This window comes from Cervus elaphus, chromosome 21, assembly GCF_910594005.1.
Source record: "Cervus elaphus chromosome 21, mCerEla1.1, whole genome shotgun sequence".
In the NCBI taxonomy this organism is placed as follows: domain Eukaryota; kingdom Metazoa; phylum Chordata; class Mammalia; order Artiodactyla; family Cervidae; genus Cervus; species Cervus elaphus.
In genome coordinates, this window is record NC_057835.1 from 74,133,516 (window position 1) to 74,153,527 (window position 20,012).

General features: G+C 36.4%; 1 protein-coding gene and 1 long non-coding RNA gene across 3 annotated transcripts; one reads left to right on the top strand and one right to left on the bottom strand.

The window, feature by feature from the left end:
* Window positions 1–599: 599 nt before the first annotated feature.
* Window positions 600–17,210, bottom strand: OTUD6B (OTU deubiquitinase 6B). 2 transcript variants are annotated; one of them, XM_043879260.1, is made up of 8 exons: window positions 17,009–17,143; window positions 16,707–16,909; window positions 16,233–16,384; window positions 14,077–14,157; window positions 8,280–8,592; window positions 6,670–6,731; window positions 3,896–4,002; window positions 600–3,208 (listed from the first exon to the last, which is right to left on the bottom strand). In XM_043879260.1, exons 2-8 carry the CDS (start codon window positions 16,708–16,710, stop codon window positions 3,118–3,120), a joined length of 810 nt encoding a protein of 269 aa, XP_043735195.1. In that variant the 5' UTR covers window positions 16,711–16,909; window positions 17,009–17,143; the 3' UTR covers window positions 600–3,117. The 2 variants fall into 2 exon arrangements, with proteins under 2 accessions (XP_043735195.1, XP_043735194.1); XM_043879259.1 differs by lacking the exon at window positions 16,707–16,909 and having other exon boundaries at window positions 17,009–17,210.
* A 167-nt stretch (window positions 17,211–17,377) lies between these two features.
* On the top strand, window positions 17,378–19,586 carry LOC122679557. The gene is made up of 2 exons (XR_006336434.1): window positions 17,378–17,502; window positions 17,610–19,586. It is a non-coding gene; the product is annotated as an uncharacterized LOC122679557 (long non-coding RNA).
* Window positions 19,587–20,012: the final 426 nt, after the last annotated feature.

Sequence of the window (20,012 nt, forward strand, 5' to 3'; positions counted from 1 at the left end):
GCAAGCTGGACCCAACTTCAGTGTTAGTTCAAAGGCCTTGTAGGAGGGAACAAGGTGGGGTACTATAAAGGACTGCTGCTTCCAAAACTTACGTTAAAGAAAGAATTAGGAATCCTGTGAGTTCTACTTTTCCACAAGATGGAGAAAGATATATTTCAAATAAGACTTAGAAAAATCAATGTATGTAAATACACAAGACAGGAAGAAAAAGCTCATTTGTTCAGTAAAAGCAAAAACAGTGTGAAATTACAAATTAAATTTCAAAAAACACCCTGACCTATTGCCTCAGCTAGTTCCTAACAACTTCTTCCAAGACAGTGTATTAACAAGTGTGTGCCAGCAGTAACTTGCACAGATTTCCTTCTTACTGCTTCATTTTCTTACTCATGTGTATTCATTTTTCTTTAACATCCAAGAGTTTTGGATAGTCTTCTAATTTGCCCTTCGTTATTTTAAAATAACAGAATAATATATAAATATTAGAATCTCTATTATTTTCAATTATATATGAGGACAAAATAAAAACTAAATAAAATTCTGAAAAAGTTTTCTCTACTTCTATATTCTAAAAGTATTAAAGAATAACAATTTGAACAATGCTGATTTAATTCATCTTTTATTTTTTCTTTTAGCAAACATTAGATAATATGAACAAAACTGTACTGTTCACTATAGTTACACATCCTTATTTGCTCTATATGTTATAAACATACTTAAGCAGATAAAATTCACTGAAGTAAATTAGACATATTCCAGAACTCTGACATATACTTTTCTAAGTCAGGACAAAAGAAAGCTTATCAGATTTCCCTAAGAGATCAGCATCATACAGCAAACTAAACTTGTATATGCTGCTTTTAACTTAACACGTGCCATTTTTCAGACTTTAGATTACAGCTAAAATAATTTTTATCTCAAGTTTTATGAAAGAACAGAAGCTGAAACATACAAATCTTGTCCATAACCATATTGGCCATTTAAAAATAAAAAATATACCTATAATCAAGAGAATTCTATTTACTCTGCTAGAAAAAAATAGCCAATAAGTTATTTTACAATACTTTAAATATAGTGGGAATTTACAATAACTAGATCTCACTGCATCTTATTTTATTGCTTAATGCTTCTCTTTTAATTTTAAAGTAACAGATTACCCACCACATCCCCCTTGCAAAAAAAAAATCCAGATCCAGCATTACAAAACAAGCGGCCTTCAGAATATATTTTGATTAGCAGGCAGAATGGTTCTTAATCTGCAAGTGTTAATACCTTCATGCACTACTTATCTGCTCAATAGTTCCCCACACTGTCGCCTGCTGAATACATAATACTGATACCCTGTTTTTTATGTTATAAAACCCGGTTGTTGTTCTTTAGTTATTCAGTCGTGTCCAGCTCTGTGACACCACAGACTATACAGCCCACCAGGCTCCTCTGTCCATGGAATTTTCCAGGCAAGATTACTGGAGTGGGTTGCCATTTCCCATTACAGGGGATCTTCTGACCCAGGGATCAAACACAGGTCTCCATATCTCCTGCATTGCAAGTGGATTCTTTACCACTGAGCCACTGGGGAAGCTCATAAAACCCAGTATTTACTTAGAAAAATTAGTTGCATTTATGGAGAAAAAATTCAAACTTTATATACACTTGATGTAAAATGTTACTACTTATCTGAGAAAAACAGATCAAACCAAAAAGTTCTCATTATCATAAAATCCCTTACATAACAAATTATCACACACATTTGTACATATGGGTGTACTATCTTCTTAAAATAATTTTATAAATAACCTAAAATCTGATTTGACAAATCATTCAACTGAAAAGTACTGTACTGATTTTATTATACAGTCTTGACTCAACAGTGGCTTTCAGCATTATCCATATATATATAACATAAAAATTCCCAGATATTTGAAACAAATATTTTCAAATATTTGAGGAAAGGTGAAATTAATAAGGCTAATAAAATAATAAGTAACAAAGACGTTCCCTGTAATCAGCCTCCAACTAATAAAAATAAATGAAAAAAAAAAAAGGGACGGAATAAAAAAAAACCAGACTTTCCCTAATCCTAGAGAATGAAGCAAAAAGAGAAACCTTATAAGACAAACTGGAAAAGAAGAATTTGAAGTAAATTTGGCCTTGGACCCTCTTACATTGCTACTCCTTCAATTTGCACAAGTTAAAGAATAACAGAAGCTAATAACTATTTCTCAGTGGAAAAGGGAACAAGGAAAGCAAAGCAGCTGAGTAGTGGTAGAGAAATTACAACAAAGAATATACAAATTTATAGTTAAGATAATCAAGAAATGATGTAATAACCATTCTGAAGTTGAGAAATAACAAGGAATAAGCAATGAATTAGAAAAGCAATAATATGCTGCATCTTTTAAAGTTATATACAAATAAAAGACTTATTTTTATTAAAGCAACCTTCTTAGCTGCACTTTGATGGGGTTACAAAAATGTCACAGCATCAACCTAAAGGGGTGGGGTAGGGAGGGATGGGAGGGAGGTTCCAGAGGGAAGGGATATATGTATACTCAGGGCTGATTCATGTTGTTATATGGCAGAAACCAACACAAGGTTGTAAAGCAATTATCCCCTAATTAAAAATAAATTTTAAAAAACGTCACAACATTAATCCCATCAACAGCAATGTTACTGCAATCAAATTATTTATAAACATTAATTAAATTTGCTATCACCATCACATTATTGCAATGTCAAAGAGACTGATTCATTTCACTTCTTCACGAAAAATTACATTGATATGGTTACTGAAAGCTTTCAGTAATAAGGAGAAAAAAAAATTTTTTTAACAACTTCAACACAGAATAGAATGTTCAGAATCTTATATTTAATAAAAATATCAACAATCAGGGTACCATCTTGGTCTATAAATGATATTCTCCACAAAGAACTTACAAGTGTTTTTAAAACACCATTAAGGGGACACTGGTTCAAGTTTCTCTCGGACACATTTTTTAAAACCTATCAGTAGCTTTGCCATAAAACTGATTTACGGTAGTTGTGTTCTTCAGAAACACTGAGAATCACCCAGTGCTCGGCATTAGCTCTCGGACCGGCGCGCCGACACAGGGCCACGTTTCACAGGCCAGCTGCAGCCCCAGTGGCTGCGCTCACCAGCCGCGTGACGGAGCTGTAGTGTTCTCCCAAGCCGTACGCGTGTCTCATGTAACTGAGATGGACAAAGCAGAGGCAAGTAATTTAGACAGAGGTACTTCACTGTGTATACATGGTTTATGTATCTAAAACCACGTACTCTGAATTAGTCACTTCACAGGGGTATCATTCAATAGACTGCGTTACTTAAAACTTTAACACCATTTAAAAAGCATCACCAGCAAGTAAAATATGGTTCAATAACTCTGCTGAGTTTGTCCGGTAAAACACAATCATTAGAGTGAAAAAAAAGACTGAGATGGCAAATTCTCCATGCTGTGTTTCAGAGAACTCTCAATTATGTAAAATACTTTTACAATATAAAGGAAAAAAATCTCTAAAGAGTAAACAATAAGGCAGCATGAATGTATTTCAGCTTTTACACTTGCTGAAACTTTTAGCATTATTAATGTCAAACCAGAAAAACATGAAAAATAATCCTAAAATTTTGTAACCTTAAGAAATGACTTTATTCTTAACTCATACATAACAATAAATCACAAAAGGTTTAAACAATTATCTAAACCATGTATTTTGACAATGCTTTCTAATTCTGTAATTGCCTTTAATATGAAATAAGCATAATTAATGTTGCTGAAAATAGACTTGTTTTGATTAATCAACATACATAACTAAAATTTTTCATAATCCCTTTTGTCTTAATTATGAAAAATATTAACAGTAGGAATTTCTAGGTACTTACACAAGTATTAATGGATCTTCTGGATATTCTTCACCAACTACTATAGGAGGAGAATCTGCCTGTATTATCTCTATCGGTGTTCGTAAAATGTGAGACAGGGCTCTTAGCTATAAAAGACAAAATGGAAACTATATATATACATATATATATTTGTAAGAGAAATAGGGGTAAATCTTATTCACATCATAAACTGATGAGCTGATGCATGAACAGAGCAACCAGTCAGAGCAGGGATCTACTTCTATTCCTTAATACACACCAAGAGTTCAGTAAAACGGCATGGAATGGAGGGTGCAAAACAAGCTCTGGAAATCTTAGCATCCCATCTAAGTCTTCAGAAATCATACACAGAATTTCTCTTTAATAATTTAAATTTACTCCATTGTGAAAGCAGCAACTCTTATTTCAAATGAATTCACAAATGATTTAAGAGAAAATGTCCTTCAAAAGATGTTTAAAGGTTTTTCTCAATTTAAAAAGAGTCACTTATGTCCCTCGAACTCACATCTGATTTGAGATTCTTATTAAAAGTTCAAGCATCTTTAATTACTCCTAATACTACGCAAAAGCCTCTGACTGTGTGGATCACAATAAACTGTGGAAAATTGTGAAAGAGATGGGAATACCAGACCACCTGACCTGCCTCTTGAGAAACCTGTATACAGGTCAGGAAGCAACAGTTAGAACTGGACATGGAACAGACTGATTCCAAATAGGAAAAGGAGTACGTCAGGGCTATATATTGTCACCCTGCTTATTTAACTTTTATATGCAGAGTACATCATGAGAAACGCTGGGCTGGAGGAAGCACAAGCTGGAATCAAGATTACCAGGAGAAATATCAATAAACTCAGATATGCAGATGACACCACCCTTATGGCAGAAAGTGAAGAGGAACTAAAAGCCTCTTGATGAAAGTGAAAGAGGACAGTGAAAAAGTTGGCTTGAAGCTTAACATTCAGAAAACTAAGATCATGGCATCTGGTCCCATCACTTCATGGGAAATAGATGGGGAAACAGTGGAAACAGTGTCAGACTTTATTTTTTGGGGCTCCAAAATCACTGCAGATGGTGATTGCAGCCATGAAATTAAAAGATGCTTACTCCTTGGAAGGAAAGTTATGACCAACCTAGACAGCATATTAAAAAGCAGAGACATTACTTTGCCAACAAAGGCCCGTCTAGTCAAGGCTATGGTTTTCCCAGTGGTCATGTATGGATGTGAGAGTTGGACTGTGAAGAAAGCTGAGTGCCGAAGAATTGATGCTTTTGAACTGTGGTGTTGGAGAAGACTCTTGAGAGTCCCTTGGACTGCAAGAAGATCCAACCAGTCCATCCTAAAGGAAATCAATCCTGGGTGTTCATTGGAAGGACTGATGCTGAAGCTGAAACTCCAATACTTTGGCCACCTCATTGGAAGAGCTGACTTGTTGGAAAAGACCCTGATTCTGGGAGGGATTGGGGGCAGGAGAAGGGGACGACAGAGGATGAGATGGTTGGATGGCATCACCAACCTGATGGACATGGGTTTGAGTAAACTCTGGGAGTTTGTGATGGACAGGGAGGCCTGGAGTGCTGCGATTCATAGGGTCACAAAGAGTCGGACACGACTGAGCAACTGAACTGAACTGAACTGAATGTAGTCACAAAGCTAACCTTTCCAAGTTTCAAAGACCCAGGAGAGGCATATAAATCATTAAGGCATATAAAACAAGTTCCCTCTGGTGGCTAAGAAGAGGTACAAATATAGCACTGCTAAGAAAAACACTTTGATGAAGCAATCATGTCATATCTTCAAACTTAATTCTTGAAGTGAAATATGCAGAACCACAAACTATTTGAGATGGCTAATCATCACCATGCAGTAATATTAATAACACTGCTAGATTCACCCATGTAGCACTTTAGCTCCAAACTTCAATGCAGCCTTTGCCTTATTTAATATATACAAGTGGACTAACACGTACACATGGGGTTTTATTATCCTCATTCAATAATCAGGAAACGAGCTCAGGAGGTTGGCTGACTTCCGCAAAGTCAGAAAACTGAGAAGCAGGAGGCACCAGCACCCAGACTCCCCGTTACTCGCTGACTCCTAACACCCCAGGCTACCGCATCACACCTGGACACTCGTGTTTTATTTTCCTTTAATGAAACAAGATAACAGTAAGATAAATAATTAGAGCTTTAAAAAAAATCATGATTAACTTCCTAAAAATGACTAAACATATTTTCTTGCAAGTAAGTTTTAATGCCTTAAATACTGCTTTCAAATCAGTCAGTATCAACTAGGAACTCAAGACACAATTGTAATAGATGTGTTATGGTAGGATTTGACCTGTAATCTCACATTAAAATATTGTTTTCTATTTCTGACATTTTCCAATGTGATTTTCATCAGTTGAGCCACTTGGGTAAAATTTTACTGTATTTGAGAAAATCTTCACTTTCATAAGTCCATAAACTCAAATATATTGCCTGTAGCAAGATCACAAATGGAAATATGCAGACACAACACTAGCTTCACCAACTCACAAATCAAACACTGGGCTATTTAAAATTAAATATTGCTTCAGTTCTCTAAAGCTCATAATTTAATTAAAGGCCTAAGAATATTAACTCCCTATATCAATGTTTTATCAGTAGAGAAATAGCAAATATATAAGGAAAAGGAACTGTCAAAGAAAAATCTGGATCATCTGAAAAATATGTCTGAAAACTACAGAAGGGATTTAAAAATAATTTAACAATTTCACAATGAATAACAAACTTACCTCAAGTTGACCCCCCCACGCAGCTGTGTTTACAATATCATCACAGTACTTTCCAAACTCTTCTGTAGGAAACAGATCAGAATACAGCACTTTTTAGAACTCACATTAGATCCCTTTAATAACTCCCACAACGCCTGATGAAACTGCCCAAGTTATGAACTTCCTCCTTCTCCACCTATATCCTCCAGAATTTAATCCATTTCCCAAATCCAAACTTAACTCACTTCAACTTTCCATCCAAGAGCAAAGCAATTCATCTCTGCTTCTTTCCCTCAACCTGAGGTCTAGCAATCTCAACTAAATTATAAGCCTACCTCTCTTGATCCAAGCACTGACCCCAAAATTGCCACCACATTCACACTGTAAAATCCAAATCTGCATCTGAAAGAATATGCTAAAAGATTAAAAGATGCATCCTCTATTAAACGGGCTTCACTATAAAACCCTATAAGAAATGTGAGAAGAGAATTAAAGTACAAATGAGTTGAAACTCCTTTCCCAGTGACTCAAATAGTGCCTACATATTTTGGAAATGTTTATTTGTATCAGTTCTAGCCAAAGAGAGGTCTTCCTGCATCAGTCTTGAGAGGAGATAAAAGACCTAACTGCAGAGTTTATAATGGCGTATCTTGAGCATACCCACTGATGTTACACAGAAAGTTAAAGTCAGATAAAACACTAACACCCTTCCTGTTTAGAGGAAGCGGAAAAAATTATGGGCATCTAGGAGAAAATACATCCTGTATGCCTGTCTTATTCACTGTCTCATATCCCCAGTGATGAGAACAGTACCTCAGCACACTGCAGCCTTCAATAAACATAAAGGACGGGATAATAACATCTTTAGTCTTTTTCTCTGATTCACCAAACTGAGGTTATCACCTCCTCTCCCCTGCCCTACAACTAGCACAGCTTGGGACTTCATTAAACAAAAGTCAACCCTAACCTTCCCCTCTTCAATCTACCCTGACCATATGTGCATATTGCCACATCTGCCGTCTTATCTCAAGAATTTTCTCCGTTACTCCCCTTTTGCTCTCAGAAACTTTTTCAGATTTTGACTTGTTTCCTCCTTTATTTACAAGTTGTGCATTTTTTTTTTTACCTTCCCAACTATCAAAGTTATTATACAGAATAATAAGGCAGGTTTTGCAAAGTCAAATTCTGCCTGAATATTATGCCTTATTGAGAATAAAATTAAATCATCCAAAATACAGGATAAAAGGAGGAATTAGTTTTCCTAGCCATTCTCTACTGATCGTCTTCAGGCCCGATACTTGCACAGACCAGACAAAGTTTAACTTTGTGAAATATGAACTTTTTAACACACTTTTTAAACTAGTAATATGAACCCTATTCCTATTTTTATCTTAAGATTAATATTTTCGACTACAAAGTGGTTAAGTACTTAAAAGATCTTGATAAACCAAAATGTGCTATCATCTACTAAAGTCATAGAAAATAATCTTGCCTAAATGTTGAGATTTTTCCCCCCATAGGACTATTCAGGCTTTCCTTTTTTTTTTTCATTCTCAGTTCCAGAAATCACTTTACTTAATAACCATCACAGCTACAACAGCAACAAGACATAACAGAAAAAAATAAATTACCTGGAGTATACATTTCTCCGGTATTAGGATTTGTTAAAAATGGCAGAAAGTCTTCCACATGACTCTGCATATAGTTAGCAGTTTGACTTCTTAAGGCAGCCACGGTCAGAACGCCGTTCTGCTCTTTCAGCTGATCTTCAATGGCTCTATACATACAGTGGCCATCAGATGGAATCTGTTTAATTTCCAACTGTCTGGCTGCCAATATTTGAGCAAGTTTTTCACTTTCTACATGTCTAGCTCCGGTTAAGTTTTCAATTTCAGCTTCGGCTATCCTTTCTTCTCGCTCCTTTTCCAACGCAGCCTTTTTGTCCTATGCAGAGGGTAAAATGTAGGAAAGTTAATTCCTAATAATTAGGACTCGTTTACATTTATCATGGGGACAAAAACATAAGATTCTCAAAAACATTTTTCTCCCTTCTCCCACAAGCACTATCAGATAGATGATCTCATCACCTGAAGAATTTTCTATACTGTGAACTCTTCTAAAGACAACCAATATTTCTCATCTGTGTGTACCGAGCACCAAGCTCTGTCTTGGAACAAAACAAGGCTCTCAAACTTTTCTGTGAAGTGTGTTTGAAAACAACATGCCAAGTTTCTAAAAACCTGACTTACTGATTTCAAAGTGCTATGTTAGATTGAGTTGTCCTAGGCCTTAAAGTAACATCATTATTATACTTAAGTCCAAGCTCTATAACTTCACCCCACCAGTGAGGTCTTAATGTGCTAAATGACCAGTTCATGAGCAAGGCATTAATTTGCTTAGGTCTTTAGAAGGATAAAGAAGCTCTATTTATCCAGTATTAAAAAAAAAAAAAAAAAATGTGCACATACAAACACACATACACATTTAGCTTAAATAACAGATAAAAACATTCTTCTTTATTAAAAAATTTATAATGTAAAGTCCCCCTTAAGGACCACTGCCAATCTCTCAGTGCCTGCTCAAGAGACCTGATATGTATCCTTCTAGATTTTTTTTCCTATGCATTTTAATAAATACAGATGTACTCATAGAAAATCTATAGAAAACAGTATTTTAACAACAGTATCATACATTACATTCTTCAACTTGCTTTCCTTCTATTCAAATTTTCTAAGAAATCTTCCCATGCCAACATATGCAAAGATGGGATGGGGAGAAGGTAATGAGAGTTTATGACATGAAGGATGGATAGGAAGTAGAATGGGAAGGCTAGGGAAAAGAGAAAATTCCTGACACTTGGAATAACAAGGATGAAAAGACAGAAAGTACTGTATGTTTCATTCATGGCTGAACACAGTTCATATAGCTAGAACACCAAAGAAAGGTATCAAGAGATGAGGTGGGAGGCAAAAAAGATGGTGCATAGTTCATAATATGAAAGTCTATGCATACACAGTTCAAAAAGCACTAGAAGGATATACATAAAATAGGGCTTTTCTCTGGATGGGAGGATTACAAAATAAGTTTTGTTTTGTGTGTGAGCCTGCATGTGTGTGTGTGTGAACATGTTTCTGAATCTCCATGGTATCTTTTAGGTAACACAGTATCCTCCCAAGTGGCTCAATGGTAAAATGTCAATGCAGGAGATGGGGTTCGATCCCTGGGTCGGGAAGATCCTCTGGAAGAGGAAATGGCAACCCATTCCTTTATCCTTGCCTGGAAAATTCCATAAACAGAGGAGCCTGGCAGGCTACAGTCCATGGGGTCACAAAGCCTCAGACACGACTGAGCACGCAGCACATGTGCCTGCCTGTGTGTGTAAATGTCTCTCTAGTTGTTCATGGTATGTTTTATTTGTATGCTGAGAGCAAGAATTTCAATTTAAGAGAATAAAAAGTTAAACTACATTCTATAAATCTTGATGTACTGGTAACAAACTACAGTGAAGGATTTGGATAAACCAAGAAAAAGAAGATACAGGTAAAAATTTTTATGTCCCCAGTTCTAACCTTTCCTTAAGAGCAGAAAATATGAATGGAAAGGCAAATTTCAATTTCACTTAATGCCACCTGCTTCTACTATGTTCTTGTTATGTGCCATGCCAGATAGAGCTAGTGCTTTCCAAGTTACCTGAATCAAAAGCAGTATTATCTTAATAAACATAAACCAATTTAAGTTTTTTCTTTCCAACTCAAACCATGCCAAAAGTAACACGATACAATTTATTTCACTGCTTATCTACAACTCTGGATCACAGTGGCATAAAACCTTAAAACACAAGATGGCACTATTACTTTTTAAAAGACTACAGAAAACATTTTTCAGAGGGGAGAGGAAGAATAAGCACCTTGAATATCATCTAATCCAAAACCCCTCATTTTCCTCTTCTGAGGAAACAGCACAAAGAAAGATTTCCAAAGGCCATACAGTTGGTTAGAAGCAGAGCAGGGACCAAGGACAGAGAGCTCCTTCTATCCAGGCACCTGAATCAGAATAAAAGTTGGAGCAGATGGGAGCTGAAGTTAATGATGTCAAGAACTACTGGAAAACTGGGACTTTACACTATCTGTAAAACCTTAATTTAAACCTCTAAAATACTCATCCAAGAATTTCATTTTTTTTTCCCCTCATGCTCTGCTTCAATATTACAAAGCAATTGTATTTCCTTTCCAGGACACTAAGTAGAAAACACATCGGATTGTTTTCCCAACCACGCAGTTTTCCAATGGCATGAGCAATTTCCATTTTACAACCCTAGTCCTGGAGACAGAATGGCATCAATAAACTCTAATGAAAATGTACGTAAGATGAAAATAGCACAATAGCACAATAACTCAAAAATACACTGCCAGTAAAACTAGAGTCATTCTGGTATAGCAACAGCAAAAACAAGTCTGAAGATAAATCTTAAGAGCTGGGAACTGGTGCAGGAGTTGCAAACTTTTACCATGCCATTGAGACAACTGGAGCCTCAGCTTTCTCATTTATAATATAAAGAAACTGAAGGAGATCCCATTCCAGCTCTCAAACTTCACATTTTTGGAACCCAGTTCTTCTAAGTTCTACTTCAGGCTCTTTCTACCATACCAGTGAGTTTTCCCTGAAGCTCTCCGAAATAAATAAAATACTTCCTATGCTTTTCTAGATTAAAAATATGGGATCTGCTCTAAAATATTCCAGTAATGAAACTTCATAAAGTTTTGTCATGTTTTTCTACCAGAGAGTTGTATCTCTCCCAAAGACAAACATCATTAGTTAACTGACCTTTCATTCCTTGGTACCTCTGGGCCAGCAGGGGTGGGAGGCGGGGTGGGAAGTGGTTCAAGATAAGTCTAAGACCCAATTATCTACCCTTGTGTTTAGGTCCCATTTTCTTAAATACTATAAACTCACAGTGTTTTCTGTTCCAAAATCCTGTTAACATAACAAAGCAACAAGAAACTTTGGGCATTACTTACAAGGGTGTTTTCTCTGCCAAGTGTTGACTTGGCAGAGAAGTGTTGCCAATCTACTGACTATAAAAATATACATTTTTTGACAGTATAGCTGGAAAAAGTATGATTTCAGCTATGGAATATTTTAGGAGAAAAGTAACAAAATGTTTAAGAAAGGTAAGTTTGTTCTGTTGCCTAAGGGACAAGGTAGAGTGAACAAGTTTTGACAGACATAGAGGAGTTGTGTCCTTTTCTAGAATTAAATAGTTGCAGAATTAAATAGTTGTTACTCTAAGATATAGGGGCTTCCCTGGTGGTTCAGACAGTAAAGCGTCTGTCTGCAATGCAGGAGACCTGGGTTCGATCCCTGGAAGGGGAAAATTCCCTGGAGAAGGAAATGGCAACCCACTCCAGTGTTTTTTCCTGGAAAATCCCACGGACAGAGGAGCCTTGCAGGCTACAGTCCGTGGGACTGCAAAGAGTCGGACATGACTGAGCAACTTCACTCTAAAATACACGGGCTTCCCAGGTGACACTAGTGGTAAAGAATCTACTTGCCAGTGCAGCAGACTCAAGAAACACCAGTTCAATACCTGGATCAGGAAGATCCCCTGGAGAAGGAAATGGCAACCCATTCCAGTATTCTTGCCTGGGAAATCCCAGAGGAGCCTGGCAGACTACAGTCCATGGTGTTGCAAAGAGTTGGACACAACCATGAGCACACACGCTCTAAGGTATACACTATATACTACTATACACTAAGCAAAGTCAATTCCAACAAATATTTCGTTATGCAAAATTTCTGCCCTTCACTTCTGACCTATAGAAAATAGATAACAATTATAAGACTATAACAGAAAGAACACATATCGTGAGTAGAGAGCTGGTGAACTAGATAACCTCTAAGATACCATAAAACCTAAATTTCATGAGTCTATGAAGTTCACAATTATAATAATTACTCAAGAATAAAATTTTACATTAGTATAAGAAATGCTTGACAATTTGCAACTTAAGCAACTTTCAAACAAATTGTCTTAGGTTGAAGTTCTTAAGCGATGTACTATGCAGTACTTAAACACAGTGAACAACAGTATCATTTGTTGACCTATCAGTTCTTTAGGCCTTGTATTAGGGGTTTGGAAACAGTAAATTATTTAACATTCACAATAACTCTATGAAGTAAGTATTATTTTCCCCTATTCTATACATGGGCTTCCTTGGTGGCTCAGATGGTAAAGAATCTTGCCTGCAATGCTGGAGACCTGGGTTCAATTCTTGGGTCAGGAAGATCCCCTAGAGAAAGGAATGTCAACCCACTCTGGAATTCTTGCCTTTAGAATTCCATGGACAGAGAAGTCTGGCGGGCTACAGGCCAAGGGGTCGCAGAGAGTCCAAGGGGTCAGACACGGCTGAGCACTAACACTTCCACTGTCATTTCATACATGTGAAACTAAGATTTAAAAAGGTTGAGAATCTTATCCAAAGCCACCACAGTGGGATTAAAATCTCCACCTGACACCAATTCCATGCTTTATTAAATGTACATACTAAATTATATTTACTAAAAAAAATATAAAAATAAAAAAATACAAAAAAATTATATTTACTACTAAATTATAAGATACAAGCTAGTTTAAAAATAAACACTTAAATCGTAGAAAACATCATGTTAATAAAACAATATTTGAGAATAAAAAGACTGGATTTAAACTTATTGTTCTTTTTCAAAGTGAAAAGCCCTTTCCTATCTAATCACATTCCCATAATTTTGATGTCATAAACTTATTACATCCAATAAATCAGTTTCCTTATAGCTCTTTGATGCAAAATTTCATTCTCACATTTGTTTTTGTGCAAGCTGTCTCACTCCAAATAGCCTAACTAAATAACTATATTTTCTTAAAATACCAACTATTTAACACTTAGCACAGTGAATTTTTCCTTCTCTAAATTTTCAACACAACTAACCAATACATATATAACTACATAACCCTGTTAATTTTGTGTACCTATATATCTTAACTTCTAGATTCAAATTCCTCTTTTACCACTTAATACCATAGTTTTTAACCAAAGCTGTACATCAGAATCACCTGGGCTCACACTCTTCAGATTCTAAATTAAGTCTGGAATAATATATTTGTAAAGAATATCCTTTGCACACCCCCTTTCCTAGATCCACCTTCCTATGAGAACTGCAGACTGGACACAGGCCTATTTTCTTATCTATAAAATAAGGACAAGAAATCCTACTTCACAGGATTACTGTCAAGACTAAATGAGATTTCATATAATCTAAAGCCTAATAAATGTTAGTTTAGGTCCTTTGGCAAGGGAACTCCCATTATTTTTTTTTTGTATTCCCTTCCAATACAACACCTAAGACAGAATGACGCACATAGCACTAACAAATACTAGGCGACTTCCATACCCGTCTCTTTTGTGCTTTTGATATCCGAAGTGGCTGATTCTCAAGAACCAAGTTTGAAATATTAACAGCAACAGAATCAATCTAAAGGAAACAAAAAACATTATCAAGTTAAGGAAAAATACCTTTAAGTTATTATTCAAAGTATCAGATTATTAAATTACTATTGCAAGTCAGATATTACATGTCATTCCACAATTCAAATCTGAATAACAGCACTAGATACAATACTAAATGACATGGTTGTATCTACTTTCTCTATATTTTAGGGAGAATCTGTCAGGTTCCCAAGAACTTTCCTTACAGCTCTACAAAGACAAAGCTCATGTCTGTATGGTTTCCTTCCTTCTCAGAATGCCTACTCCATTCCTCTGAATACTTCCTACAAGTGCCAATTCATTCAGCGTGCCACCCTTCCCGTCTCTAAATGTTTTACTTTATAGAATACATAAGATCCTGTGTTGGCTCAGTTTATACTACTTTCATAACCTCAAAAGTGGGGGCAAAGGCCTTCCTCCATCATAATTAGCCAGAACCTGATGAGCACTGCTTCTTGACCCTAGCAGAAATTTGCTAATTTATAGTTATCATTAAGACATTACAACCAGTCTTAATCATCAAATGACTGTTACGTGTTTGCTGAAGAAAAAAGATGTTAGACTTATTTACTATCAGGATTAACAGCTAGTATTTTATTACCACAACTATATATTAAGCTAGTTTTTAGGTGACACATACATGAAATATATCAAAGCCTCTGATAACAAGAGTCAGCAGTCTCTAAGGCTTTGGCCCAAATAATCAAAATGTCAAAATAAGATTAAGACTTCAAAGAGTGGTTATCAACTTTAGTGAAATAGGATTCTTATATTTTTTCAGAGGAATGTGCTAAAATTTACAAACTGCCACACTGACAACAGGCAAGATACAAAGAAACAACTAGGGGAAAAAAGAGAAAGAAATGACAAAAGAATTCAGGTGACATTCTGGAAGAAAACAAGTTTCAGTTAAAATTTAAAAAGATAATAGTTCAAAGTATGAGAAGAGTTTGTATTTTAACAGTTGGACAATATGTAGAAACAACTTTGCCCTTGAAAACCTAGGAAAGAAATCTCACAATTGAAGGGCCTGAGAGACTAGAAAATAAAACTATGTTTAATACCTATAAATTAGTATAAACAAGCTATTTTCTCTGTCAACAGCAGACCAAAAATAAACCAAGTAAAATAAAATTTATTTATGGTAGATAAAATCTTGCATAGACATAAGAACTTTCTCACTATCACTATCAAAAATGAGAGTGAGGTTAGGGAGTCTATGGTCTTTGACATCTAAAATCCATGAAATAAACTATCACTTTAGATAAAAATTATAACAGAATTCAGTATTCACTTTTTGAAGTAAGACAGCTCTAATTTTGAATTCAGGCTTTGATACTCAATGGTTGTTATAAATTTAGAATGAAGTTTTTAATCTCTCTGAGTCTGTTTCCCATTTTAAAAATGGGATTATCTACACTTCAAAGGTAACACTGACTAGTTATTGTGAGAATTATTTGAGAAAATGAATAATATGTTAAACTAAGTATGTGGCATACAATACATCGTGTGCAACTACAATGATCAAATAAATATTAGCTAAACTGATGACAGTTAACATGCTCCAATTTACCCAAGAAACATCAGTAAATTTCTATTTAATACAACTTGTTCATAAGGCATTTTCATAACTTAAAAAATGCTTTCACATTTATTGTATTTCTTAGAAAAATCTTGTGCTTAAACAGTAGTATTTGCATCATATATGTGAAGAAATTGATGCTCGAGAAAATCAAGTAAATGTGCCCAGATTCAAATCCTATTTAATAGCAATTCTGACACTAAGAAACTTGTCTTCCACTTTCTTTTGGTAAAGCTTCCTCTAGCCCATTTTATCAATCTGTTCATCTCTGGGGCATTAGACTTTCTTTGCTGACCTTCCTTAAAAAACACACTACCATGTAAATCTGATCAGAAAAATAACAATGAAAAGTGACACCTGAGCATGACTAAGCTCCCTCTTTCCCTCCAGTTTTACGATTTTATATAGATCACTGTGTTACAGAAGTGGACAACTGCTTTCCGATGTTGTAGACAAGGAGAAACATTACTTTCACATACTTTACTCTCTTTAGAAGTCAGCTTCAACTGATCCAGCTCCTCTCTATGTTTCTGTTCCATTTCTGCTTCTAACTTAGCAACATCTTCTGTAAGTTGCTTCCTCCTCTTTTTGTCATTCCTGGGAACAGCATTCTTCATACTCTGTATTTTGGCTGAAAAGCCACCAAAATCATTACGTCAAAAACCCAGGGATTAAGAGGAAATAAGAAATAACAGCAATAAGAAGATGGTAAGAAGAAAAGAGTATAGGAAGAAAGTAATTATGAAAGCAAAAAGAGAAATTACAAAACAGACAGCTACAGAGAAGAGTCCAAATGAAGCTGAGACCCTCTCTCAAAAAAATAACAACATAACGGTGAGTTTGGTGTGGGATGAGGAAAAGGGGGGTGGGGGGTGAAAGAGACTTAAATGTTTAAATCTTTCAACTATCCTTTCCGAGTCCTTAAAACTGAGGTGAGATATTTCAAAACGCACCCATTAGGGCCAAGTGTCGGTCAACTAGGAACAGCAAAGGCGGGCCTGGGTCCAAGGCGGCGGCTTCCAAGGGTTTTCAAAAACCGCACCGCGGGGGCCTCGCAGGATGGGGGAACGCGGCGCATCCGAAAAGAGGAAGCTTTTGAAGGTCGAGGGGATTGAGGGGGCTTGGAGATGCAGGTCACTGGCAACCCTGAAGAAGCCTAGAAGGATTCAGAAGTCCCTCAACGTTCCCCAGAACCGACCCGCCACGCTCCCTTCCCTGGGTCCTGGCGACTCCTGGGTTCCCACTCCCCCGTCACCTTGCAGCTCCTTCTTCTCTTTGCGATGCCGTCTCACCAGCTGTTCCTCTTCATCAAGCTCCTCAGTCAAGACTGCCTCCATGACAGGATGGGAGGCCAGCACACGCGCTGAGGAGAATCAGCGCCACGGCCTAGCACCACCTTCCACCTTTCAACCTTCACCCCACGCGCCATTGGGCGCGACTGGCATCGAGCCCCGCCTTAAGGCGGTACCGGATCGGAAGTCAAAGGGCTGCGCGTGCGCACTCCTTTGACCCGCGCTGATAGGGCGGGGCGGCGGGGTGGAGCGCGTCGGCCGGTTGTGGGTGTGGCTCCGTCGGCTGAAGTTTGCGTATGAGCGCTAGTCTATTGGCCCTGACTTGAGGCGTGCAGAGATGACGAAGCTTGAGGCGTGCAGAGATGACGTAGGGGGAACCGTTTTGGACGTTTGTTTTGTTCGTTAATCGGAACATTTTTCTCTTTTGGTCCCATTGCTCAGAAAGGTTGTTCAAAAGGTAAGAAAGAAAAAACATTTCAACAAAACCTTGAATATTCTCATTGGGAATCTTTGTGTTGATTCAGTCAAACAGTAGGGAATTAAGTTCTTTTTCTTATTTTCAAGGTCCTGATACTGCAGGTCCGAAGGAAAACAGCTAATTGAGAAAATGCCGCCTCTTGAAACGAATATAGCGGTGGAAGCAGAAGAGATAGCAAGGATTAAGTATCATATCGCACCAGAGCTTAAGGGCCTATGCTTAATGATAAAAAGTGCTGTTGTCGGAGCACTTGAAAAGTGTGAGGGAGCTAAGAGAACAGAAATGTTCAAGTCTGACGGGGCACAAAATCGAATTACTGAAGTGAACGTAAAACGAGAAATTTTCACAGCATGCAGGAAAAAAAAGAAAAAGAAAAACAGAAAAAGAAATCAAGTAAAGAGAAGAAGGAGGACCTCGATGGCCTGTGGTAAAATCTACGCATAATAGGAATACCTGAAACAGAGGACAAAGCAAATGAAGCTGAAACTGTAATTAAGGAACTAACTGAAGAAAAATGTTCAGAGTTAAAGAAGAAACGAGATCTAGAAGTAGAAAAGGCTTGCAGGGTACCATTAAGTTTAAGTGAAAAGAAAGCAGTACCTAGATATATCCTGCTAGTACTTTTAAATTGAAAGGGTAAAGAAAAAAAGTCCATTAAGTATCCCAGAGAAGACAAGCCACTTATAAAGGGATGAAAGTTAGCCTGACCTCAGATTTTTCCCTTGCAACTGTAAATGCCAGAAAACAATACCTACAGTTTCTGCTCAGAGGCTCAGTCTTATCCTGCTCTTTACGACCCCATGGACTGTCAGACTCCTCTGACTGTGGGATTCTCCCAGCAGGAATAGTGGAGTGGGGTGCCATTTTCTCCTCCAGGGGCTCTTCCCCACCCCAGGATGGAACAGGTGTCTCTTTTCCCTCATTCATTGGAAGGCGGATGCTTTACCACCTGGGAAGCCCATCTATGGTTTTAAGGGAGAATAGTTTTGAACCAATTAGATATCCTGACAAGTTATTTCTGTACCAAGGCAATTGGAAGCATTCACAGATATGCAGAGGCTGAGAAAGTGTATCTTTTAAGTACTGCCCTTGGAAACTTTGTTAAATGATGTGCTGCAGCCAACAAAAAAACATGGATTAAAATAATAAAAGTAAGGAGGCAATAGTATAAAAAAATTGGTGGTAAGGTTTAGTTAAACAGCCTTAAATTTACAGTGTTAGGTAGAATTATAAAACTAAATGGAAACATAAATATGTGAACTGGGTCTAAAATTTCAGCTTATGTCTATAAGCTTAAAAGGCGTGCTAAATGTTCAATATGTAAAACAAAAACATACTGCTTTATTTTTAGCATGTAAAGGTATGCATGTTCTTAAGTTAAACATGTAAAATAAAAGGACTTTGTCACTGTGGACAGAACCTGTAGAATAAAGGCATATCAAATGTTAACCTGACAAAATGGGAAAACCAATAGTACAGTTTTGTTTCCTCTAGTTTTAGTTATAGGAGGGGGAAAGTAGCAAACTTGTAATGCTAATACTAGTAGTGTAAAGAGAAAATTTATAAATTATTGACTGGTGTGGTAGTGGATTGAAACCTTGTTTAAAGTACATCTTGCCTATGGAAAATCGGTACCTACTGCTTTATGTAGTAGATCATTGTAGGTAAATTTGACAATAAATGTTACAAATAGACAGTACATATTCAAATTGTAGGGGAAATGGTGAAAAAGAGCAAGGAAGCATTAAAATTGGCATAAAATAGATTGATACAGGTACTGCTTAGTTACCACACTCAAACTGGTTAAATGTTCCTATTTTAAAAGGTTGAAATTGGGTCAAAAATCAATCTATAATCCTGGATACTCACATTTGTAGAAAACAAACCGTAAAAGAGTTTAAAGATAAAACAATAAGTCATAGAAATGCAAGTAGGGAGCAATATTTTTATTAGACAACTCAAGCTATAACATTTATAAAATATACAGTACAGGTTGTAATATTTAGGATGCTTTATGTGGTAGATAACATGGCATTCATTGTAAAATAAATGTTCAATACCTTCCTATGAGTGATAGTTTTACTGATGTATACATGTTTTTAAAAATTGTACATTTAAAATTAGTGCACTTTATGTGCTTAGTATTAATAAAATAATCCTTTAAAGAAAATACACATCGCAAAAATTGTTGGACTGTGACGTCAATACTTAAACCATTTAGTAAGCCAAATAAATGAAAAGTTGAGATAATTAAGAAGTAAATAGTTCAGAGGTGTGTGTGCATTCAGATTATTTTCAAATTGTCCTGAAACATTTCTTAAGTAATCTTATACTAGGGTGCAGAGAAAACTTTAATATATTTCTAGAAATCACAAATGATCACATTGCAAAAAAGCCTAGGAGCTAAGTTAAATGCTGAAAAATAACATTTGAAAACTCTTACTGTTATGAAATAGGTTATAATAAATGCTGATAATTTAGAAACTGCA

Bases quoted from the DNA above. Each gene is read 5' to 3' on its own strand.
- OTUD6B (XM_043879259.1), bottom strand. From the start codon at position 17,090: ATGGAGGCAGTCTTGACTGAGGAGCTTGATGAAGAGGAACAGCTGGTG. The intron at 16,385-17,008 runs GTGACGGGGGAG...GTGGCTTTTCAG, and splicing joins AGAGAAGAAGGAGCTGCAAG to CCAAAATACAGAGTATGAAG. The intron at 4,003-6,669 runs GTAAGTTTGTTA...TGTCTTTTATAG, and splicing joins CGTGGGGGGGTCAACTTGAG to CTAAGAGCCCTGTCTCACAT.